Source organism: Chlorella variabilis (genome assembly GCF_000147415.1).
Source record: "Chlorella variabilis unplaced genomic scaffold CHLNCscaffold_7, whole genome shotgun sequence".
Lineage (NCBI taxonomy): Eukaryota > Viridiplantae > Chlorophyta > Trebouxiophyceae > Chlorellales > Chlorellaceae > Chlorella > Chlorella variabilis.
In genome coordinates this window covers 219,451-243,348 of record NW_005435081.1, presented here as the reverse complement: position 1 = coordinate 243,348, position 23,898 = coordinate 219,451, and the positions used below count along the sequence as shown (strand labels likewise).

The 23,898-nt window shown below is 69.3% G+C and overlaps 5 protein-coding genes across 5 annotated transcripts; 2 read left to right on the top strand and 3 right to left on the bottom strand.

The window, feature by feature from the left end:
* Positions 1–245: 245 nt before the first annotated feature.
* CHLNCDRAFT_57471 (expressed protein) lies at positions 246–3,609 on the top strand (the record flags this gene model as incomplete). The annotated part of the gene is made up of 6 exons (XM_005848760.1): positions 246–493; positions 806–1,019; positions 1,413–1,471; positions 1,758–1,845; positions 2,038–2,294; positions 2,532–3,609. 6 exons carry the CDS (start codon positions 246–248, stop codon positions 2,596–2,598), a joined length of 933 nt encoding a protein of 310 aa, XP_005848822.1. The 3' UTR covers positions 2,599–3,609.
* A 710-nt stretch (positions 3,610–4,319) lies between these two features.
* On the bottom strand, positions 4,320–7,682 carry CHLNCDRAFT_144127 (hypothetical protein; the record flags this gene model as incomplete). The annotated part of the gene is made up of 8 exons (XM_005848558.1): positions 4,320–4,403; positions 4,673–4,743; positions 4,987–5,043; positions 5,253–5,643; positions 5,924–5,999; positions 6,244–6,344; positions 6,636–7,495; positions 7,583–7,682. 8 exons carry the CDS (start codon positions 7,680–7,682, stop codon positions 4,320–4,322), a joined length of 1,740 nt encoding a protein of 579 aa, XP_005848620.1.
* Positions 7,683–8,244: 562 nt separating this feature from the next.
* Positions 8,245–9,283, top strand: CHLNCDRAFT_144126 (hypothetical protein; the record flags this gene model as incomplete). Its single annotated transcript, XM_005848759.1, has 3 exons — positions 8,245–8,330; positions 8,592–8,821; positions 8,922–9,283. The coding sequence occupies 3 exons, from the start codon at positions 8,245–8,247 to the stop codon at positions 9,281–9,283; spliced, it is 678 nt and encodes a 225-aa protein (XP_005848821.1).
* A 3,086-nt stretch (positions 9,284–12,369) lies between these two features.
* CHLNCDRAFT_144124 (expressed protein) lies at positions 12,370–14,671 on the bottom strand (the record flags this gene model as incomplete). Its single annotated transcript, XM_005848557.1, has 6 exons — positions 12,370–12,960; positions 13,252–13,389; positions 13,609–13,785; positions 13,953–14,035; positions 14,142–14,254; positions 14,592–14,671. 6 exons carry the CDS (start codon positions 14,669–14,671, stop codon positions 12,370–12,372), a joined length of 1,182 nt encoding a protein of 393 aa, XP_005848619.1.
* Positions 14,672–19,062: 4,391 nt separating this feature from the next.
* CHLNCDRAFT_144122 (hypothetical protein) lies at positions 19,063–22,919 on the bottom strand (the record flags this gene model as incomplete). The annotated part of the gene is made up of 12 exons (XM_005848556.1): positions 19,063–19,176; positions 19,367–19,417; positions 19,573–19,656; positions 19,834–19,935; positions 20,191–20,316; positions 20,546–20,764; positions 20,947–21,055; positions 21,278–21,404; positions 21,655–21,811; positions 22,041–22,251; positions 22,558–22,665; positions 22,813–22,919. The coding sequence occupies 12 exons, from the start codon at positions 22,917–22,919 to the stop codon at positions 19,063–19,065; spliced, it is 1,515 nt and encodes a 504-aa protein (XP_005848618.1).
* Positions 22,920–23,898: the final 979 nt, after the last annotated feature.

Sequence of the window (23,898 nt, the reverse complement as noted above, 5' to 3'; positions counted from 1 at the left end):
ACGGAGCCATGAACCTGGCACCCACGGCGGTGGCAGCGCAGCAGCCTGGCAGCACAAGCAGACCCTGCAGTATTAACGCTGGCAGCGGCAGCAGCAGCAGCAGTAGAGGTTGGCCTCCACGATGTAGCAGCCGGGCGCAGCCCGGCGGAGCGCTGCGCGGGGGCACCCGGCGGCATCAGCACCGGGCAGCAAGCTTGGCAGCCGGGGCCTTTGGGCCCGCCCTGGAGACACCCAATCGCAGCGGAATGAGGGCGTTGCTCGCTGGCAGCACGGCGGGGGGGGCGTCACTGGCAGCAGGCCGGGCCGTCGCGCCGCCACGGCGAGCGCGGGCCGCGCTCGCCGTGCGGGCGATAGCCGTGCCGGGCCCCCTCTTCATTAGCGACTTTGACCGCGACCGCCTGAGGGACAGCAAGACGCAGCTTCAGGGCAACTTCCTTCAGTTCCCCATGAGGGAAGATGCGGGCGACCTGCGCAAGACGCCGCCGCTCGTCAGGTGCGGCACCAGCAGGCTGCGCGCCGCCGCTGTGCGGCCCACCCCCCGCCGCCGGCCCGCGCTGCGTTGGCCTGCCTGCCACGGGAGCCGCTGCTGCGGCTGCACCTCGGCAGCTGCAATGCAGGGCCAGCATGCTGCCCGCCGCCCGGCGGGGTGCCGCCCGCGGCCGGGTTGGCGGCCCGCCACGTCGCGGCGCCGCGGCGCATGCCCCGCCCCGCGCCGCGCCCGCCACTCCCGCACGCCACGCCACGCCAAGTCCGGCCGCTGCACGCCCCCCACGCACCTGGCACCGCCTGCCTGCCCTCCCCGCAGGGTGCGGCTAGCTGTGGAGTACCGCGTGCACTCCCGCCAGATGCTGTGCGTGGGCGGCAACCAGATCCCCTTTGGCTGGTCCTTCCTGTCGATCGCCAAGGTGCCGGCCTCCTGGAACCCGGGCGACATCTGGGCGGTGGAGGTGGAGCTGCCCGCCGGTACCAAGGTGGAGTACAAGTATGTGATTCTGGAGGAGCAGGACTGGACACAGCAGGTGGGTGCGCGAGTGTGGGTGTGGGTGTGTGGGTGTGTAGCACACGGGAGGGTGTGGGTGGTTTGGTTGGGGAAGTGATTTTTGGAACTGGGCTGGATGTCACAGGTGGGGGGTGGTTGGGGGTGGTTGGTTGTGGTGTGTGGGGAGGCGGGGAGGGGCGGGGAGGCTGCGGGAGCGGCCCCGGGCGAAGCGAGCCGCGGCGGCGAGCCGGGGGTGCGACGCGCGGCCGTGCCGCCGCGTGCTGCCGCCGCAGCGCACCCCTTGCATGCGCCGCGCCCCTCCACGCCGCTGCCGCTTGCTGCCGGTCGCTGCTCCTGCCGCTGCCGCTTCCGCCGCTGCTGCTGCCGTCTGGCCGCTGCTGAGTGGGCTGCTGGCGGCTGGCTGGTCCCGCAGGTGAATGAGCTGTCGGAGGGGAAGGTGGAGTACACGTACCGCATCGAGCCCGACTCCAGGTGCGGTACCGCCCGGTACTGCCTGCAGCGGGCAGGGGCGGGCAGGGGCCTGTGCCTCCCCGCTGGCTGGGGGCCCGCGCAGGCAGTCAGCTGGGAGCAAGAGAGAGAGAGGCAGAGGCAGGGTGCCAGAGGACTGGGGAGGCACGAGGAGGCTGGGGGCGTGCGTGCGGCGAGCGCTGTGGGCACAGGGCGCGGCTGCACGGGCTCATCACCTTGCCGCCGCCCGACCCTGCGCCCATGGGTGCCACCACCCCCCGGCACCCCGCTGCCTCCCCCCTGCCTGCAGCCCTCCCGACGTTCAGAAGATCACAAAGCAGATGGCGATAGTGGCGTGGCAGCCGGGGCCCAACCGCGTGCTGCAAGTGCCGAGCGAGGTGCGCCAGCTCAACGAGTGGCTGGGCGTGTGGCGTGGTGGTGGGTGGCGTGTCTGGTGGCGTGCCCGCGTGTGGCAAGGAAGGGGGGCGGTCTCTGCCCAACAGCGGCCTCGCTGCTCGCACATGTGCGCATGCGCGGAAGCGCGCGCCTGACTCTGACTTACCTGGCGCCCTGGCTTTGGTGTGGCGCAGGAGGAGCTTGCGCAGCTGAGGCCTGGGGAAAGGATAGAGCGGGAGCCGCCGCCGCTGCCGCCCACCGCCGGCCAGCGCAGCTACGGGCAGCAGGCGCTGGGCAAGCTTCTCGGGCAGGCGGCGCCGGCGGAGCCGGCCAGCACGGCGGGCGGCGGCGGCGCCGCGCCCGGCGCCGGCAGCACGGCGCGGCAGCAGGAGCTGTCTGGGGTGTGGGAGGTGTTGACGTTAGACGACGATGGGCGGCCCTTCCTGGACCGGTGAGCTAGCTCTGGCTGCAGGCTGGCTGGCTGGCTGACGCTGGCGGGCGGGCACACACAGGCCTCAAGCTGCGTGCTTTCGTTTTGCATCTGCCGCTCGGCGCTAGGCTCGCTGGGCTCGCCTTGCCTGCAGCCGAAGGTGGCCCGGCGGCGCCCGCCCTTGCCTGCCGGCCTCCGCCCGCCACTGCCCGCGGCCTCATTCTGACGCCCTCTGAAAGCGCGCGCCGGCTGCTGCAGGCGCGACGTGTGGGGCCGGGAGGAGCAGCCACAGCGCTCTGTGCGCCGCCCACTGTTTGGCCCCTAGGCGCCGCCCCACCCCACACACACCCTTGCAGCACGGCGCCCGTCCGGCCGGCGCCCCGCCTTGTGAAGCCCTCTGGCTGCGGCTGTTGCGGCTCCCGGCTTGTGAACCCCGTGCACCCTCGCCTCCCTCTTGCCTCCTCCCTTGCTTGCTTGCTTGCTTGCTTGGTTCAGCTGCGCTCCTGCCCTGGCGCTGAAGCTGCCCCCCGCACGATTTGTGCGCTGTGGCCCCTCACGAGCGCCCAGGCCCCCCCAGCAGATCCTCTTCTTGAACCCCCCCGCTCCCGCTCTCCCTCTTCCCGTCCCTGCCTGACGCTACGCTGTTTTTTCCCTCCCCTCGCCGCCCCTCCCCGCACGCCGCCTGGTGCTCAGCTTGCAGCCAAGGGCCGCCGCCGCGCGGGCTCCCCGCCGCCCGGGGTGGCGCTGCCTTGCCTGCCTCCGCACCACAGCTTGTGCGCCAGGCGTGCCCCCCAGACGTGCATGCGCCGGCGCTGCACCCCGGCCTCCCACCATGCCTGTCTCTGCTCTCCCGTGCCCCCTCCGAGCTTCTGTGCCGGTATGGGTGCCCGCATCGGCGGCCCTGGTGCGGCTGTCTCCCCCTCTCCACCTTGCCTACCCGCCCCCGTCTCCACCTGTCCCTATCCCGTCTATGTTCCCTGTCAAAAATTCTCTTGTCAGCTGCTTTGTGTGGCTCGTCCCCTCCTCAACCCACCCTGTGCGTCCCCAATGCTTGCGGGCGGCTGCTGTGCAATCAACCGTGCCCAACAACCCCGCCCGCTCCCAGCTTTGCTCTGCTTGAACCAAACCGCACTGCTGCTCCTCTTGCCGTTTGAACAAACACAACGCAACGCAACGCACTTGCGCAGGGAGTGTCGACGGTGCCATAAAACCCTGGCCCCCGTCCTCCCGCGCATTTCCATTCTTTCCACACTACCCCTTCTTTCTTTATCAGACCACGAAGATACTGCCGGTGCCTGTTGTGCATCCTACAGAGGTGCCTCTGTACCGATCTGCTACCAACAACGGGGGCCGAGGCAGGAAGGGGCGAGGGAGGCGGGCGCTCCGGCACAGCCCAGGCAGGGCAACAGGGGCGCGCTGGTGCCACCTGTCTCCATGGCAGGCCTGCTGCCCTGTGGGCACTGTGCAGCTTACATGGGGTCCACACCTGCGCTGCTGCATTGCAAGTGGGGACACGTATTCTGGTGCACCACACCACGCTGGTATGCTATGCATGTGTGGTGCGCACCCAGTGCGGCGGCGCTGCCTGACCCAGGGCCTGGGCTGGGGGCTGAGGCCGGGAGGGAGGGACGTTGGCACGGGAGGGCAGGCAGCGCAACTGTGCGGCAAGGGATGGGGGAGGGAGCGGGGGAGTGGCGGGGACAAGACGGAAAAGAGCCAGTGCGTATTGAGCTGCCGGGGCATGGGACAGGCCGCGAGGGGGGGCAAGAATGGAGAAAATGGCAAGCAGCTGTGTGCTTGCCCTTCCACAGGGTTGGTAGTTCAAAAGGACGGGAGGAAAGCAGGGAGAGACGAGCGGGGCAAAGGGCAGAACCGGCGAGCGCGAGGAGCATCAAGTGATCATGTGTTGGGGGGCCTGACTCTAGCAAAGCATATCAAAACTGGGGGTCAGAAGGGGGGCGAGGGGCAAGCGGCGCCCGCGTCGCCGGCTAGAAAAGATGGAGCTGCAAGCGCGAGTGCGCACGGCTTTGCCAGCCGGGCGGCACGTCACGTGCCGCTGGTGCTGGGCGCCGCCGCGGCTGCCGCGGCCGCCGCTCCAAGGTTGAAGTCGTGCTGCATGTCGGTGGGGCCCTGCAGGCGGGAGGCAGGCGGGCACCAAGCGCCCGATCAGCCCGGTCCGCCAGCGGCGGCGCCAGCGAGGCGCCAGCGAGGCGGTGGCACCCGCGGCGCCCTAACTGCTCTGCCGGCAGGCCTTTTTCCTGAGGGCAGCGCTACTGGTGGGCTGCCAAGGGCGGCCTCCACAGGCCCATGGCGGCCGCGAAAAGCCTACCGCCACCACCAAGAACAACACAGAAGAAAGGGAGAAAGGGCCCCGCCGCACCGCACCGCACCGCACCCACCTCTCCGTGCAGATGCTCCAGAGCCAGGTCCGACAGGCTGAAGTTGCGGGGCAGCATGGCCAGCTCAGCGCCTGCAGTACACGCAGTACACGAGGCACACATGAGGTGCGCGGGGCAGGCGCGCGGGCAAGCGGACGAGATGCCGCGCCGCAGCCGGCTGCCGCGCTGGCCGGCCGGCCCGTCGGGCGGCCAGCCTGGCTGCTGTAACGCCAACCGGCAACCGGACAAAGGTTGCAGCTGCGCGCTGTGGCCTGTGGCCTGGCTTGGCTGGATCGGCGGGGCTGGCTGTGCCTGCTGCCTGCCTGCCTGCTCACCTCCGTGTATGGGAGACATGTCGTGGTCATGCAGCAGCGCCTTGTGCAGGTCGTGCTCTGCGGCAGGGCAGGGAGTGTGTGTGTGTGTGTGTGTGTGTGTGTGTGGTTCAGGCAGGCAGGAGAAGCAGGCTGCCCACCCCCCACGCAGAGCAGCAGCCAAGCGAGCAGGCAGCGAGCAGGCAGAGCAGCAGCTGGCGCCCCGGGAGCGAGGCGCTCAGTGGGGGGCGCCGCGCCCCGCGGCCGGGCAGGCAGGCGGGCGGGCGCACCCGAGCCGACTCGCAGCAGGGGCGAGGCTTGGGCGCCGCCGTGGTGGTGGTGGTGGTGGTCAGCCAGTTCAGCAGGGAAGCCGAGGTCTCCATGGCTGCTGCTGGCGGCGCCGCCGCCGTGCGCCCCCGAGTGCCCGCCGCCCTCCGGCGGCCGCCCCGCGTCCAGCTGCCGCTGCTGCTGCTGCTGCTGCTGCTGCTGCTGCTGCGCGGCGCCGCCGGCGCCGGCACGCGCCGCGCCGGCCGCGCCGCCGCCCTTGCCCGCGGCCGCGCCGCCGCTGCCGCCGCTGGTTTGGAACAGCGGAATGCCGCTGGCGGTGGTGCTCACAAACTGGGGCACCGAGGCGAACTGCTGGTCGCCGCCGCCCGCGCCGTCCCAGCCGCGCTGCACCTTCTGCAGGCGGGCAGGCAGGCAGCAGCAGGGCAGGGCAGGGCAGGCGGCGGCGGCGGCTCGGCACAGCACAGCACGCAGCCACACGTGCTGGCCCCGCCTGGCCCCTCCCTCACACACACAGGCATGCGCTGCCCGTCAGGGGCCGGCCCGGCCGACCAGGCCGCAGCGGCAGCACAGGCGCGACAACAGGCGCGACAGAACAGCTGCAAAACGAAAGCGTCGTCGGCGGCGGCGGGGCGGGGCATGATGCAACTGCCCGCCTGCCTCCACTTGCCTGCACCATCGCCACCTGCTGCTCCAGCAGGTGGTTGAACATGATGATCTGGCTCTTCAGCTTCAACCGCGTGTAGTAACACCTGGCGCGGGGCGGGAGGGGAGGAGGAAAGCGCGAGCAGGAGAGTGAGAAAAGGAAGCAGAAAGGCAGCCGACGCAAGGGGCGCAGAGGCCCGGCCTTCCGGGAAGCGGCGGCACCAGCAGCGGCAGCGGCAGCGGCAGCAGCGGGCAAGCTGCTGCTGCTGCGGCGGCGACCGCGGCAGTACAGGCCTGTACCGCCGCCGCCAGCAGCACCAGCACCTCAGCAGCAGACCACCACCTCAGCACCTGAAGAACTCGGGGTTTTGCTCCTCCAGCTTGGCCCACACCAGCTGGGTGAAGCCCGGCTCGATCTTGGCCTGCTGCTGCAGAATAGACACCACCTCATTCTGCGGGGCAGCAGGGGCCCAAAGGGCAGAGGTCCAGAGGAGGCAGGCGGGAGTTGTCAGGCCGGAGGCAGGCGGCCTGACACAGGAGGCCGCACACAGGCGGCGGCTGGCCGGTTCCTGCGGGCCGCCGCCGGCTCTCGGCTACGACGGCACACGCGGCGCCGAGGCCGCTGCCCCTGCTCGCGCCGGCGCAGGCTGACCCTGCTGCCTGCCGCCGGCCTGCAGCAGCCGGCACCTGCCGCCACCCACGCCGCCCACACACGCCACCCACCCACCCAGCCCACCCCTCACCTGAGTCATGTAGAGCTGCAGGCAGCGCTCAATCAGGTTCTGCACCATTTGGATGTCGTCCTGGCTGACGCCGCCGGCAGCGGCCGCACGCGCCCTGCCCTCGGCATCCACGCCGCCGCCGCCGGCTGCCGCTGGCGGCTGCGCCGCCGCGCCGGCCGGCGGCGGCGTCGCCGCCGCCGCCGGCGGTGCTGCGTTGGCCGCGGGTCCCGCCGCTGCCGCCGCTGCCGGTGCCGTGCCTGGCTGGGTGGGGACCGGCATGCCCGCGGGCGCGGGCACGCCCGCGGCCGGGGGCGGCGCCGCCGCCGGCATCGGCATCGGGATCGGCGGCGGCGGGCGCGGCATGGCGCCGGCGGGCAGGCTGGCTGCCGCGTGGGGCGGCATGGGCCCGCCCGTGCCGCCCGCGGCCGCCCCCGGCAGCGGCATCAGCATGGGCGGCCGCATGCCAGTGCGCACTTGCATCATTGCCCCCGGTCGCATGAACATGGCTGCGCTGCCGGGCTGCGGGAAGATCACCGGCAGCGCAGGCCGCATGCCTGGCGGCATGCCCGGCCTGGCGCCGGGCATGGGCCGCACGCCCGCCGGCGCCACGCCTGCTGCTGCTGCGGGGGCGGCGCCGTGGGTGCCGTTGGCGGCGCCGTTGGGAGGCGCCGCCTTGGGCGCGCCCACTGCCGCCGCGCTGCCGGGGAGCAGCCCTGTGACCTTGCCAGGCTGCTGCGGCGCGGCGGGCGGCGCGGGCCGGGGGTGTGCGGCGCCGGGGGGTAGCTGCACCTGCAGCGGCCGCGGCGGCGGCGGCGGCTGCTGCACCTGCTGCGTCGGCTGCGCCGCCGGGGCCCCCGGCGGCCCCGCTGCTGGCGGCGGCGCTGCGGCAGGCGGGGGAGGCCGCGGCGCTGCCGCTGCTGCTGGCGGCGGGGCGACAGGCGGCGGCGCGGGCGCCGGCGCCGCCGCACTCGCCGGCTCTGCCTTGACCGGCGCCTGCTGCTGCTGCTGCTGCTTTTGTGCAGCCCGCGTAGATGGCCGCGTGGTGGTGATGCCACCCTGCGGCTTCATGAGAGCGGCTGGCCTGCAGGCAGGGGCAGAGAGACGGGTGGTGCGGTGGGGCGCGGCGGAGGCGGCGCGCGCCTGGCTGGCACGGGTGCTCGTGCGGCGGCGGCCCCTCCCCGCCCTTCCCCAGCCGTGCCGCGCGCCATAGGCCGCGTGCCGGGCCCTGGTGCCCCGCACCTGCGCTGTCAGCACCCAGGGTGGGCTGCGGGCGCGGCCGCGGGCTGCCTGCTCTGCTGTTGCTGCAAGCTATGATCTGCTAGGGCCATCAGACGGGCGCCGGGGGCGCCGGGGGGCCTGCCTGCCGCGCCTGGAGTCAAGCAGGCAGGACTGATTGCCTGAGCGTGGCGGGAGGGCCTGGGCCACGCTGCAAAGGGCTCCAAACTGTCTCCTGATAGCGCGGGTTGTTTGGGGTGGGGCGCCGGGCTCCCCGGTTTTGCGTTCTGCAGGCCCTCATCTCAGGCCCATCACTACGCCTGGGACATGGCGCCCTGAGCGTTTGCCCCAATGCCGCCTTTCCCGCCACCCCGCACTTAAACGGGGGCCAGGGAAGGCCTGCTGCAGCCCACCCATGCTGCAGCAGGGCCAGGGCCTCACGGCGCTGGGCAAAAGCTGGCGCCCCACCACCCCCGCCTTGCTCGGCAGCCACAGGCAGCTGTGTGCATTTTCAGGGGGTCTCTCGGCTCGCCAATTGCGAGTCAGGAGCCAGGGAGGAGAGGAGAGGTGGGCCCGATGCTGCGCTGTCTTGCGTTTCTGTTGAGCCGCTTGCCCGCCAGCCACTCGCTGCAGTGCGTTGATGGAATCCTGGGAATGCAGTGCTTGGCATGTGAAGGGCGGTGGGGAGGATGCGGTGGTTGTGGCCACCTGTTGCATTTCAGCTGCCGCCTCGAAACGCACGCTGCTCCCACCCCCTTGCAGCAGCAGCAGCAGCAGCAGCAGCAGCAGCAGCAGCAGCAGCGATGCCGCCCCGCGCTACCGCGGCAGCAGCTTTGTGCGCGCCCCGCTGGTCAGCCCCTACAAGCGCGCCGCCGAGTGCCGGCGCTGCGGCGGCGCCGGCTCCGTCGCCTGCGGCACGTGCGGCGGGACGGGCCGCCTGGCGCGCGGAGGCTACCAGAAAAAGAACCCAGTCAATGCGGCCAAAGTGATAGGTAGGGAGGATTTTATGCGTGATCTGACATGGCCAGGCAACCTCGCGCCTGCCAATGATTCTGCCCCTGCCACCCCCACCCCTCCTTCCACCGCCCGCAGGCAGCAAGTGGACGGCCATGGAGCGCACCTTTGGCTGGCGGCACTTCCGTGTGCTGCAGAAGCGGGGGCAGGGGAAGGGCACCTTTGTGCTCATGTCTGCCACATGCGACGAATCTGCGCAGTTCTGGGTCAACCTGCAGAACCTGCGGGAGCGGGACCGCTGGGCCAGCGGCTGGCTGCAAAAGACGGAGATGCAGGCCCTGCAGCAGCAGCGCCAGCAGGCCGCGGCAGCCGCCGACGAGGGGGTGGCGGCGCCTCGGCCGGGCGTGGCGCCGCAGGGCACGGGCTGCAAGGCGTGCGGCGCCAGCGGCAGCCTGCCCTGCCCCCTGTGCAGCCTGGCGGGGCAGGTGGTTGAGCTGTAGTGAGGCCTGCACAACTGTATCATGCTGTGTCAAGTTTTCTTGTGTTTCTCGCCCCGCTGTCTCCATTTGCTTTTTTTGCTGCTCCGCTCATTGCGTCGACGCTTCCAGCTGCCGCTCCGCCCCATGCCCTTTGCATGTTGCTTTCTCTCCCCGCTACCATTCCTGCTGCTGTTTCTGGCGTCTCTGGCAGCAGCCATGCCCTGAATTCAACACATCTGAAACACATGAACGCAAATCCACCGCCGCACATTATTGCATTTCGCGGGTAGGGGGCGGCGGCACCACGGCCCCATCGGGCCTCCCGTATAGCGCTCTACCATGACTTCTATGCACCTGCGGTGCGCCTGGGAATGAGATTGAGGTCTTTCCGTCCGCTTTCTGGACCCTAAGCTGTAAATGCCTGCCGAGCGTCCCCTCCTAATTGTCCTGCCGAGTTTACAAGCGTCCGCCTTGCCCTCCCCTCGCCCACCAGTGGGATTCAACAAGTGCCCGGCGCCTGCCGGCCCCCGAGGGTGTCCAGCATCGCCTCCCAATAAAAATGCACGGCCTCCTGCAGGCCACTGCCGCCCTCTGCTGCGTGTCCATCCGCAGCGCCAGCCTCTGCAGAGCTGAACGCGGGCGGAGATGGCGCTGGCCTGACGGCGGCGGCGGCGGCCGCGGGCGGCGCCCCGGGCTCGACGCCGCCCAGCTGAGCGCGGCGCAGGCCCGCCTGCAGACCGTGGCTGGCTGCATCGCGGCCACCATGTACCTGGTGGGGCTGATACTGAAGCTGGACATTGGGCGGGCGCCGCTTCTGGAGGCCGCGCACGCCGTGTCGCAGCTGCTGGTATTGCTCGTCCCGCTGGTGGTCGTGCCGCTGGCGCTGCCCCAGTTCTTTGCGCGGTACCAGGTGGCGCTCGTCTTCATGACCCGCCTGGTGTTCTTCGGCAGGCCCCACCTGCGCGACTACGATGCCTATCCCTCCATTGCCCAGGTAGGTGGGCTTTCTGCCTGTCCCACACCGGGCTCCGCACCGCATCTCTGCACGGCTGCCTTGCAACCCGCTGCAGCAGCCGCTGGCAGTAAGGTGGAAGCAACCTGGCGCGGCCCCACCCCTCCCTCCCCTGCAGGCCGGCGCCTCCGAGAAGCCTGTATGGGTGGGGCTTGTGAGGGACGTGTGGCTGCTGACGCTGGGTGGGTTCCCAAACCCCTCTCCACCTGCTGCTGCACCAGAGCACTCACGGAGCAGAGATGACCGTGTACCGCTGTGCCCTGCCCTGGCCTGCTGTGCAGGCGTGCGAGGCATGGGGCTGCTGGCGGCGCCGCTGGTCGCGCCCCTGCCCATGCTGCCCCACCTGCTGCTGCTGCCGTTTGCGCTGCAAGTGAGTGTTGGGTGGCTGGGTGGCTCCGCACGGTGCCCTGCCTCCAGCCCTCTCGCCTGCGTGCTGGCATGTCCCGACCACCGCCGCACACACCCGTCACGACCCCCTCCTAACACACACCACACCTGCGACGGTACGATGTGTCACCTGCAGCGAGTGAGAAACACCATCCACGTGTGCTCTCGCCCCATGCTGAGCAACTCCATCTGGCAGCAGCGCATCTCCTGGACGCACGCGGCGGCAGACTGGGTGAGCCCCTGCTGGCGGCACCAGCCGCCGCCAGCCCGCCCGCGTACGCGTCCGTCATCTGCGCCTGCACGCCTCCTGCTGCTGCTCGACGGCGGGCCTCCTCGCCTGCTGCCCCTGCAAGGCACGCAGTCCCCGTACACCGCCGTTCTCTTGCCTCAACACAAACCGGCTGTGCCCTCCTTCCTGTGCGCAGCTGTTGATGGGGCCGCCTGAGCGCGGCATGCCCGGAGTAGAGGCGGGCTCAGAGGTGGCAACCGACTGCCAGGCCTTCACAACCTTCTTCCAGCTTTTCCTGGGGCTGGTCTCGGTGATCGTCACGGCCAAGCTGCAGGGGCCATGCACAAGCGCTGCGAGCTCCCGCCACCGCCGCCGAGGCCACCGTTTGCGGCCCCCGCCTCGCGAGCAGCCGGGGCCTGCCGACGGCGGCGGCATCACCGGCGGTGTCAGCGTTGGCAGCGCCACGAGCTCCGGCAGCCTGGGGAGCCAAGGCAGCGGGCAGGGGGTGCTATGCAGGCGCAAGGCGTGGCTTAGCGCTGGCGGGCAACGCTGCCTGGGCTGGGTGCAGGCTGCGGCGGCAGCGGTGGAGGCCGGCGCCCAACACTTCTGCGACCTGCTCAGCGGCTGCGCTCGCTGCCCGCGCATGCTGAGCGCGGTGGCCTGGTGGCTGGTGCTGAGCGTGCTGTGGCAGCTGGCACTCCTGCTGGAGAGGCACGAGGCCGCCCTACCAGACCTGCCGGGCCTGCCGGGCCTGCAGGCGGCTGCAGTGGCCGTGTCAGCCAGCCCTCAATGAGGCACTCCTGTAACTGTCTTTCCTGATTGTACTGTGCCCTGAACCCGACTGCTGTGCTGCCCTTTCTTTGCTCTCCTTCCTCACTCGTGGCTTTTAATTCTTGTTGTGGGCACTGCAATGGCATTTGAATACGCTCATCTAAAGGAGCTCCAATAAACATGGAGTGCTTGGCGGGAAGGGGAACAAATGGGCATCTACCCACAAACAGGGCGGGGTCTCAGGGGGCTGCTACAACACATTGGATGAGGACACAGCATCATGTGGTAAAACGGATGGTGGCGCAATGCAGAGGACACAGCATTCACACAATGACTCGAGAAATCAAAGCAGAGGGATGAAAGGTCAATGATGATGCATTCGACACACTGGGGATGCATTGCACACTGGGGCAGAATTGGTGGCAGGAAAATGTGGGGTCAGCAATGCAAAGGATGCATGCATGTGCTGGCAAGGCTGCCAATATCGGTGTGAGTTGCTGCGTAGCATAGGAGAGCAAGGGGTTGGGGCGGGGAAGCGACATGGCAGGACCCGATCTAATCAGCCGCAGGGCAGGTAAAGCAAGGGCCTGCAGTTTCTAGGGTGCGGTGTCGAGGGGTTGGCTCATGTCGATCGCCTCCAACAGAAAGTGCACCGGCCAGCGAGAACCGGCTTCAACTGGTGCGGCACTGGGAGCCGGCCTGGCCTGGCTACCCGCGGCCCGCCGCGCTGCCGGCGGCAGCCTTGAGCTTGCGCGGCGGCAGCCCCAGCCCGCGCACGCCAGCCCGCGCCCTGCCGTTGCTGCCGGTGCTGGCGCTGGAGGAGACGGCTGCCAGGCTGGCACCCAGCGAGGGCGAGGGAGGGGAGGGTACCGCCAGATCGGTCTCCGTCTCCTCCCTCCGTTCCACGCCGCCCACAGTGACGTCACTGTCGCTGCTGCTGTCTGCAGGCCGCACAGCTGGCACAGGGGCGGAGGCAGGCGCAAGCAAGGGCGACAGCCCAGGGCCCGCCGCCTGCAGCGCGCCGGGGGCCAGCAGGCCCAGCAGCGCACTGAGAGTGGGGAGCGCAGGCGCCGCGGAGGCTGCCACCGTCTCTGTCGCCGTCTCGCTGCCTGCCTCGGCAGGCACCGCAGGCTCGACAAGGATGCTGAGGGCCTCGCTTCCAGCTGGCGGCGGTGGAAGGCCTGCCGGGTGCTGCCGCAGGAAGGCGTGCAGCAGGCGGCTGCCGTCGCACACGTCGTGCCAGCTCATCTGCATAGTCAGCTCCAGCAGGGCCAGCAGCGGCGAGTCGGCCACCGGCACCTGCAGGGCGAATGGGCAGCGTGGGCAGCGAGGCGAGGCGTTTTGCAGGCAAGGGGAATGGTACGCTTGGGAGTATCGATCCGGGGCTGGAAGGCGGGGCAGCAGGGCAGGCGGGCACCCCAGGCTGGCACTGGAGCAGGAGGGCATGCCGCGACAGGGTGCGCCGCTGCCAGGCACAGCCCCACTGCGCTGCGCTATGCATGCGCGGCCGTGCTGCGCTGCACTGTGCAGCGCTGCACTGTGCATGCGCTGCCGTGCTGCGCACACTGCCCTGCCCTGCCGTGCGCCCACCTGCCCCACCAGCGCGTCAAAGATGAGGGGCGCGCCCCGCACGGCGCCGCCGGTCAGCACCCGCACCACAAAGTCGGCAAAGCAGATGCAGTTGTTGCGCAGCGCGTGGTACATGGTGCCACCCGCAAACTGGAGTGCCTGCAGGGCACAGCCGGCAGAGAGGGGGGGCAAGGGGAGGTGCTGGGTGCGGAGGTGGGACGAGCGTGAGGGCATGGGGGGAGGCCTCCAGCAGCCCAGCCGAGCAGTAGCAACAGGGATGCGGGCAGCAGATGCGGCGGCAGGGTCGGCGGCCGTGCTGGGCGCGATCGCGCTGGCCCGCACAAGCATCAGGGGCCTGGAGCCGCAGCGGTGGCGCACCTGGCGCACGTGCCTCGCATCCAGCGCGTGGTGCGGCGCGGCGACGTGCAGCATGGGCAGGTGGCGCGGGTCGGGCTGCGGCGCGGGGCGCAGCAGCAGCGGCCCCGGCAGCGCCTCTGCCAGCAGGTTGTCAGTAATGTCCATTTCGTTGGCTGGGCCCATCTCCAGTGCCGTCAGCTGCGGGGCAGGCGCAGGGGGCGTGCTCGTGTGGCGAGGTGGCGGCGGCGTGTGGGGCATGCATGTCCCGGGATGCGGGAGCTCTCGGAAGCAAGCAGCGCAGCTGAGCAACGCGAGAGTGGAGCGGCGTGCGCGAGGCGTGCAGGTGCAGGCGCGTGCCCGCCCACCTCCTGCCCCTGCTTCACGTAAATGACGACGTGGTGGAACACGGTGCCTGCCGAGGCCAGCAGAGCCGCCTTGTCGCTCGAAGCTGCAGCAGGCGGGGAGTGGGTGGCATGGGATGAGCAGCACGAGAGCAGGGCGCTTTGGGGTGGCAGAATTTGCCCGTGCTGTGCAGGGCAGCAGCTGCGACTCACCGCTCTGCACGGGTCGCTTGTACAGGTACAATCCGTCCCCTCGGTCAAAGCCGGCTGCTGGGGTGAAGAGGTCTCGGCGCAGGCGGGCGGCGAGGCGCGCAAGGTAGGCGGCCCTGGACAGAGCAAATTGGAGGCGGGGACACTGGCCAACTGAGCCGGCGGCAGCAAGGCCTTCCAGGGTGGCTGTTGCAGCGAGCAGCAGCGGGGAGAGGGGTCCCTCAACGCCGGCCGCCAGGTGGCGGGGGCGCAGGCGGGATGAACTTCTCAGCAGCACGCCGCCGCCGCTGAAAATGCATCAGCGAGGCTGCCAAGAGATGCCAGGAACGGAGAAGTGAAGAAAAAGGCAGCAGCAGAGGCTGCAAATCGATCCAGAAGGTAGAACCTTCTGCAGGATCGCGGATACGCAGGTCGCCGCAGCCAGCCAGCGAGTCGGCGATGCCAAAACCGGACCGGAAAACGCAGCGCAACTCACTGGGATTCGCCTGGCGCGGGTGGAAGTAGCGGGGCAGCAACACTATGTGCAGCGGCATTCTGCTGCTCCAACCGAGCTGGCCAGGCCTCCTGACGCTTGGCTGGCAGCTGCGATCCCTCGGCAGCACCCAGGGCATCGCTGCTGGGGCTCCTGTGCAGCCGTTTGCGGGGAGAGAGGGACTGAACCATGTTGGACAAGAGCTGCGCCGGGATGGTTCTCCTGGGCGGAGCGGGATGCCTCAATTGGGGAGATGCAGCGGAGAAGCGGATGGCGCAGATCGATCAGTCGCAATGAGGGAGTCGTTATCAAAGCAGGTACGGCAGTACAAGGGAGGAAAGGAAAAGAATGCCAAGATCTCGTGCGCGTCGCCGGCGCGCCTAGGCCTGGCTGGAATCCATTGATAACATGCATGTCACGCCTGTCATGCATGCGATGACCAGGCGGCGAAGAAGCGGGCCCAGAAGGCAAGAATCGAAGACAACTCCGTCTTCTCTGCCAACTGTGTCTACTCCGCACCTGTACTGTATCAGCCCGACCGGGTGAGCCACTGCCTGGGTAGTCACTTGCCGGCGAATGTGATCTGGCCAAGTTTTGGTGCGGTACCCCTTGCTCTGTAGGTGCCCCTGGTGGTGTTCTTGTGTGGGATCAGCAAGAACCTCGGCGGCGACGTGCAGCAGCACAAGGATGTGCAGTACGGGTTCCGCCCCGACGACGAGGCGCACCTGCCTGCCAGCGAGCGGAGGTGGATCCTGACGGGGCTGGGCGATCTGTTCCCTGCAGCAGCGGCCGGCAGGCACAGCCGCGAGGCGCTGCTGCTGCACCTGCTGCGCACGGGCGAGGTGGCCCTTGTGCAGGCCTCGCCGTGTGGCGTGCGGGCCGCCGACGATGCTCCGGTGCACGAGCTGCTGTGCAAGTTCCTGCACAGCAAGCTGATCCATGGGGCCTGGGGCCGGCACAAGGCCGACATCGAGGCTGGACGCAAGCCCGCCGACGCGCCGTTCCAGCCCGAATGCCGGGTCCCTGGCCGGGAGTTGGTGGACAAAGGTAAGTCATGCATGCGGCGCCTGCTGGTGTGCGGTCAGCTGCCTGTGGCCACATGCACAGCAGCCCGCCTCGACTGCGGGCACGCTCCCCGCCTCCAACACGCCCGCCGCCTGCCTGTCTGCCTGCCTGCAGCGCTGGAGGCCGCCGTCGCGGGCGGCCGCTACCCGCTGTTTGTCGCGATCGGGTGCGTCAGGCACTGGCGCATGCTGCGCTGGTACGACCTGGCGTTGGGCCAGGGCCGAGTGCTAGGAGACGACCTGACCGGCCACAAGAAGCGCAGCAGCACCTTTCGCTTCAAGAAAGCGCTTCTTTGGCCAGCATGGCGTGCAGCGGGTGCAGGCAGCGCTTGCAGGCGCCGTGGCTGCCGCCGTCAGGGAGCAGTGCGTGAAGAGCAGCAGGAGGGTGGCTCGCATCAGCCGCCGGCCAAGAGGCTGCGGCGGCAGCAGCAGCAGGAGGCAGCTGTGCCGCCTCCTATTGCTGCTGTCGCCGCTCCAGCCGCCACTCGCAGCTCCCCAGCAGAAGCGTCTGCCGCGGGCCAGCAGCGGCAGCATGCCCTGCAGCCGCGTGTGCCTCAGCCGCCCGCCCAGCAGCAGCCCCAGGAGCAACAGCTGGTTGACCTTCTGCTGGGGGTGGAGCAGCCGGCGGCAGCCGCTGCCGGCCTCAGCGAGGAGCTGGCAGCATCCTTCATCGCGCTGCTGCCGGTGCAGGCTGACCAGGCAAGGGCGCAGGTCGAAGGCACAGGTCGCTCACATGCACGCCTGACCATCATGAGTCCCCTCACTGCCCTCCACCAATCTCACTCCAGTTGCGTGCCCCTACGTCTGGCTGCCTGCCATGCAGGAGCGCGCCCTGTGCCACTATCTGCACAGCTGGCAGTACAGCGCGGCGGCTGCCCTCATGCGTACCGCCCTCGCCCTCAAGGGCGCGCCGCTGCCGGGCGCCGCCTGAAAGCTGTGGCACGGCGCAGGCCACCAAGTCTCCTGCCAGCGTACTGCCGAGCAAGTTATCTGCACGTAGTCTAGTGGGAGGGGCTGTGGCATGTGCAACCAATGTGAACACCCGGCAGCCGGAGCCGACGCAGGACTTGGTCCATGTAAACCTGTACCGCCCGCCAGCATGGCCGCGGCGAGTGGCTCTCTGTGCTGGTTGGGCAGCCCGCTGGTTTCAGTCGCTCAGGTTGTTTTGTGGCCAAGGCAGGCACGAAGAGGTGGGGTCTTGGCTCTGCCATGGCGGCCGCTGGGTGGCTGGCGCAACCTAGGAGCCCAGAGCAGCAGGCAGGGGCCGGCGAGGGAGGTTACCCAGGCAGTAGGTTCGCAGGGTTGGGCCCTGGTGGAGAAGTCTTCTCCCTGTGGACTTCTCCCGTGTAGCTAGAGCCTCCTGCTTGCCAGAGGAGAGCTCGTGGTGGCTGCAGGGGGAGAGGCACATGGAGGAGGGCCGAGCTGGCGGCGCTCGGAGGGACGTGGCGGCCGCAGCGGGCGAGGTGGGAGCTGCGCCAGTGGCAGCCGGCCCGACAAGCCCAGGTCCAGAGGCTGCAGCTGGCCTCGACCCACAGCATTTGCAGCAGCGTTCCCTGCCCGTGCCGCGCAGCAGCAGAGGCCCGCGCCTGCGGCCTGGTGGTGCTCAAGCCACTGCCACTGTTGCGGCAGTGCAGCCCAGCCAGCAGCTGCCTGCCAGCCCTTCTGCTGCAGCCCCCGCTGCTGGTGACTGTAATACGGCAGCACAAAGCAGCAGGCAGGGGCAGCCTGTGCAGCAGAAGCCTGAGTATCATGATGGGGAGGCAGGCGCGAGCAGCCAGCAGGAGGAGGAGCATTCCGAGGGGGGGCAAGCGAAGGAAAAGCTCAGAAAACAATGCTCACACTGTGGCAGCACCACTACCACTGGCGGCCAATGGCGCAGGCATTCCACCACCCATGCGCTGCTGTGCTTTGCATGCGGGCATTACGAACGCAGAACTGGGGGCCTGCCAAGCAGGCACGTGCTGCAGCGCGGGGAGCAGCAGCGGCACGCGCAGCCGGTAGCGCAGCGGCAGTGCCTGCACTGTGGGTCGCGCAGCCCCGGCCCCGTTTCTGAAGCCCACCCCAACTGGCGGCGGCACCCGGCCACCGGCGAGGAGTGGCTGTGCCGTTCCTGCTACTACAAGGCCCTCAAACAAGTCAAGCGCCAGCGGCGGCAGCCACCAGCAGGCGGCGGTCCCTCTGGCAGCAGCAGCGACGGCGAGGAGGTGGCAGAGGAGGAGGAGCAGGGGCTCGCCGCCAGCAGGCCCTCGCCTCACTCTCGGCAGAGGCAGCATGCAGCGGTGGGCGCTGCCGCAGAGCCGGGCGCCACCAACCCTGTAGCAGGCCCAGCTGCTGCTGCTGGGCAGCACGCTGCAGCGAGGCGGCCCTGCTATCAATAGGGGGGCGATGAGCCTGAGGAGCAATCTGGAGGGCAGCAGCAGGACGATGGCTCCGAGCAGCCGCCCGCCAAGCGGCAACGTAGTAGCAGGCAGCACAATCCAGCAGGCCCGTCACCTGCCTCTCTTGCCAACCCGGCTGGGCCCCCAGCTTCAGCCCGACAGCAACAGCGCCGCAAGCAGCCGCCGCCGCGACGGGAGATGGCCCCACAGCAGCCACAGCAGCCACAGCAGCCACAGCAGCAGCCACCACAGCCGGCGGCGCAGCAGCCCCCGCCCCCGCACCAGCCACAGCAGGCTCTGCTTGATCTGCTCCTGGATGCCACCGAGCAGCCAGCGGCTGCTGCCGGCGGTCTGACCCCAGAGCTGGCAGGAGCCTTCATTGTGCTGCTGCCCTTGCAGACCGATCAGGTGAAATGCGCGCTTCCCAACAAAAATGATGCAGCATCTACCCAGTGCGCCATTTTCAGCCCTGCTGGCCCCTGAGATACCTCCCATTCTGCGATCATGCGCAGGAGCAAGGCCTGCGCCGCTTCCTGCGGCAAAACCAATACAGCGCAGCGGCAGCCCTCGCGCGCGCCGCCCTGCAAATCGCTGGCGTGGCGCTGCCGGCGGCACCTGTTTGAGTTGACAGCGGGCTGCCACGGGTCCCACCTTTGTTCCAATCTTGACAGATGCACCATCTTCACAGATCCCGCTTTGCTGCGATTTCGCATTAGATGGCTTGCCAATCCTGCTGTACAGGCATCATGCAGCTGGCGTGTTGTGCATGGAGCTGTGAGGAAGCAGAGAGGCTGGCTTGACTTGTGTGTGTAGGGGCAAGCGCTGCAGAGCAAGGGTGCAATGAATCAAGAGGCAGGTGACGGGTGAAGGGCAAGATTGTGGCAGCAAGGCCTGCTGCAATATGGACATCCGGTCAGCGAGGAGCGTAATGTACAGCAGCATGTGGTGGGCGTGCCTCTCATGTGTGTTACATATCGTGCAGCAGTGTGGCATGGGGCAGGTGCACTGCATCACACGTCAATCAGCAGCCAGGGCATCGCCTTCTGCAGCGCCGCCAGGTTGCGCCGCGTGCCCTTCTCCTCGCAGGCCCCAAACAGCACCAGCACCCGCAGCTGCTCAAACGTCTGCGTCAGATCAAACCACAGGGAGGACGCAGGTGGGAGGAGGAGGGCAGGCCCCCCGGGAGAGCATGGCAGGGCTGTGCATGGGGGGCACGCACGCTGCCTCTTTGCGCCCCAGTAGCTGCTGGACTGCCGCTGTGGACAGTGCACATCTGCTTTCTGCGGTGCCCACCCCCCAGCCAGAGGCTCTCACCAGCAGCTGCTCCACATCCCTCTCCGATATTTCCATGGAATCATTCTGGGGCTGCACGCAGGACGGGTGTGCAATACGTAGGCAGCGAATTAAAGTGGGGCGCACGTCCCAACTTCCGAGGCATGGAGAAGCTGCTCAGCCAAGCAAGCCTGGGTGTGTGGCGCCGGCAGGAGCCCAGGCCAGCAGTTGGGTGCAGCGCGGCGCACCAGCTGCAGCTCCTGCGCTGTGTGGCGCGCCACCCTGAGCTGCTGGGGGAAGTGGGTGAAGGCGTTGGCCCGCAGGTTGACGGCCTGCAGTACAGGGCAGCACAATGCACGGTACAACGCAGTACTAGAAAACATTCCAGCTCTGTGAAGCGAGCCCCCGGGCAGCCGCCGCTCTACAGGTGTGCTGTTGCCAGCGACCCGAGGGGGCTAGGGCGCATGCCAGCCAGGCGAGGCAGCCCGGCTTGCAAGGTCGCCGCGCACCACCAGGCGTTTCAGGTAGGGCCCAGGCTTGAGCGAGCGCAGCTTGTTCCAGCTGAGGTCCAGGTAGGTGAGGCAGGTCAGGCCCGTGATGCAGGGCGGCACCTGCGGCGACAACACGCAGGAACAGGGGCGGCACGAATGGGCGGGGAGGAGGGACAGGGGCTGCAAATCGGCTGGTGCCGAGGGAGGGCGCATGCACCAGGTGCGGTTGCCAGGAGGGGGACGAAAGGGGTGGGAGCGCACGGAGAAGCGGCGGCAGCTGCAAGGCCAGGTGCAAGGCCATCTGTGGCGGGCCCAGCTGAAGACACCGGCACCTTGCGGCTGGCCCGGGGCCGACCTGCCGCAGAGGGGACCCACCTGGGTGAGGCCGTGTGAGATGCGCAGGTGGGCGAGGCCGGTGAGGTGAGAGAGCGAGTCGGGGACCGTGCTGGCCACCACCCGGCGGTGCTTGGAAGACAGGCACAGTCCGGTGAGGCCCGTGAGCTGCGGGGCGGGGCGGGCAAGCAGGGGCGGGGCAAGGGGTGGGCATGTGCGCGGCTGCGCACGCGCAAGCAAGGGCCCTCCGGGACCCCGTTGGTTGCATACCCGTTGGTTGCATACAACCAACGGCGAAGGCTCTGCGACTGATGCCTTGGTCCAGTTGTTGAGGCAGCTGTGGACTCATCCCGCCGCACGCACCACCACCCGCTCACTGCCGGCCCGTACCGCTCACCGTCGACAGTACTGCCAGCTCATCAGGGGCGCAGGTGTGCTCCAGCAGCACCACCTCCCGCAGCCGCCCAGCCAGCGCTGCCAGCCCTGGCGGCAGCGGGTAGATACCGGTGGCCAGGGTGGGGTGCATGCGCGGGGGCGGCGGCGCCCGGCCGAGCCCCACATCAGACAGGTGAAGGCTGGAGAGGCGGGGCAGCTCCAGCAGCGCCCGCGGCAGCCACTGCAGCGCAGGTGAGAGGGTGGAGGAGGATGGGCTGGAGGACGGCCAGGGGGTGAGCAGGGCGCAGGCGGGCCCACTGGGCGCCGACGTCACAAGGTGTGGCCACGGCTTCAGAGCCGCGGGCGGCAGGGCGGGGCCCGGCCCAGGCGGCGCGCGCCAGGCACGCTCACATATTCCCCGACGCTGGCTGGCGCCTCCTGCCGCTCCTCTCCCTGCAGGAAGAAGTCTCGGATCGCCAGCGACTCAAGGGCGGTGAGGGAGGCCAGGCAGGAGGCCACCCGCATGCAGAAGCTGCGGCCGGGGGAGGGGCAGGGACGGTGCGCAGGGGATGGCTTCATGGGTGGATGAGCAATCAGGGCAGAGCGAGGGGCCAGGGGATGCAGGATTTGGACTGCACGCCATGGCGAGCGGCTGAGGGCAGCCTCGTGGCGGCAAGAAAGAGGCGGAAAGGATGACACGACGGCGGGCGGGTGTGCAGGAGGTGCGCGGCGGGGTGAGGCCGCAGACACTCACAGCGAGCCTGGGGTCGCCCACACGCCCGCGGGCTCTCCAGGGGGCGCCAGCCGTGCCAGCTGCAGCGAGCGCAGGGACGGCAGCGCCGCCAGGCTGGCGGGCAGCGCGTGGGCCTGGCCCCCGTAGCCTGCAGCCAGGCAGCAGCTTTGCACACGAGTAATGCGAAGCTGAGGGCTCAGCGGTGCAGCAGGCAACGGTCAGCAGTGCAGCAGGCACCTGCTGCATGCAGCGCAGCAGCGACACCCCTTTGCGTCCAGGGACGCAATGCAAGGGTGCAGCGGCCGCACACTTCTCCCCAGGCACGCAGGCCCAGCCGGCCAGGCAGTTAGTTCCTTTTTTATCATAACAAACTGATGAGAAAAGAAAGGAGCCCTCACCCGTGGCCAGCCCCAGGTCTTGCAGCCCGGTGAGGCAGGTGATGAAGGCGGCCTCTGGCGTGCCCAGCGACAGGCCCTCCCCAGGGGGCAGCTGGAAGTGCAGGCTGGTGAGGCGCAGCAGGCCGCGCAGGTCGGCGGCGTGCTGCGCCAGCAGAGCCTGCACAGGCAGCGGCGCAGGCACAGGCACGAGCCGGTGGCGGCGATGATACGAACAGGTGGTGCCAGCAGCGGCTGGAATGTACAGGCCCTTCTGCACTATGTGGTGCACTCATGGCGACACCAATATGCACAGCTAGCCGCCTTGTCCCAGCCACGGCAGCCACCGGGACAGGCCGCCCGCGCCACACGCCGCCCCCGCAGCCCGTCCGCCTGCACGGGCGCCGCACCTGCATGGTACACTGGTGGAAGCAGAGCTGCCGCAAACCGCCGGCCACGGCGCGCAGCAGCGCCGCCACCTCTGCCACGCCCACGCAGCCCTCCTGCTGGGCGGCGGCGTCCAGGTGGCGCAGGTGCAGCTGGCGTACGTGGCGGCCGTACCGCTGAAACCAGGCGTCCATCGCCTCGGGGGTGGGCAGCTGCTTGTTGAACCGGATGCGCCTGCCGGGGAGTTGGGGGACGAGGGGCGAGGCGGTGTTTTTGGGGGGGGGGACAGGGCATGGGGGAGTGTGTGGGTGGGGTGCGGCGGTGGCGCTGACTGCGTGTGTGGTGGTTTCTGTGCTTGGAGGGCGCAAGGCATGGGGGAGTGTGTGGGTGGGGTGCGGCGGTGGCGCTGACTGCGTTTGTGGTGGTTTCTGTGCTTGGAGGGCGCAAGGCGACGAGTGGGCCTAGGCCACACGTCCTGCCGCCTACCCAAACGCTGGCCAGGCCACACCACCGTGGGAGCGGCGACTCCCGAAAGCCCACCTGCTTGTGGAGGCTTTCCTGCGAGGGTCTACAGTCACCTCCGCCCATGCTGCCCCCGCATTGGCCAGGCCATCGCGCCAGCCGGCGCACACCAGATTAAGCTTGAACCTGTGGCAGGGAGGCAGGCAACGGCAGAGGCAAAGTCAGCATTGGGCTGCGGCAGCGGCGGCGGTGGCGGTGGGGCGGTGGGGCGGTGGGCCAGCTGCGCGGCTTGGTGCGCCGGAGGCCGGCCCTCGCATCTTGTTATCGTCTCACCTGTCGCGCTGGGACAGCAGGCTGGCAACGTTCTCAAGCACGTCCGGTTGCAGGTCGCCCCAGGGGCCTGGTGGCTTCTTGGCCTTGCCTTTCGTCGACTGCGGCATGCCCTCTTCGTCGACTGCGGCGAAGCCCTTGGAGCAGTCTGACGGATGCTTTTGCGTGAAAGAACCCTGCGCCGCTGGCGCCTCGCTGGCGCCGCCGCTGCGCCACCCCTTTGTCGCTTCCTCTTTCCTCAATGCACTCAGCGGGCACGGCCAACGGCTGGAGCCCGCCCCACCAAACCTTGGACCGGCAGCATGCACCAGCCCCCCTGGTCTGTCGCCCAGCAGCCTGCCACACCACAGCCAGCAACGCCCAGCGCAGCAGACGGCCAGGACAGCGGCGCCGGGGGCCGCCGCCTGCTCCACCTGCCGCGCTGGCTGTCCCTCGCCCAGGAGCACGAGCAGCTGCGGCGGCGGCCACAAGAGGAAGATGGTCTGGTGCGGCAGGGCAGCCTGAGCTCAGGATCCGAGCCGGCAGGTGGCAGCCAGGATTCAGACGTTGTGAAGCTCTTCGGCGGCTATGAGAGTGCGTGGGGGGCGGCATGCGCTGTCCAAACCCTTCGCCATGCCACGCCAGTCCGCGAGCGGCGTGCGTCTCCCTGCTCCCGTGCCACGCTTGCTTGTGGGCACCGCTCCGCCTCAGCTGCTCTGGATTTTGCTCCCTGCAGCCCCCTATGATCAGTGCGACATACGAACAGAACCACGTGCCGCCGAGCTGCGGCCGCAGTTTCCGGCCCACGGTCTACGGTCGCAGCCAGGACTCGGCGGCACGGCGTTTGGGCCCAAGCTTGCTGCCGCCGCCGCCGTGCCCGGGGGGCAGCGCGGCGGCGGCGGGGGCACGCTGCGACGCCCCCGTGCTGCCGAGTTGCGGCCGTAGTTTCCTGCCAGAAGCCCACGGCCACAGCCACGGGACTCGGCGGCACGGCGTTTCGGTCCACGGCTTGCTGCCGCCGCCGTCGCAGGGGTGCTGCCTGCGGCGGCGGCGGCACGGCGTTTGGGTCCACGGCTTGCTGCCGCTGCCGCCGCCGCAGGGGTGCTGCCT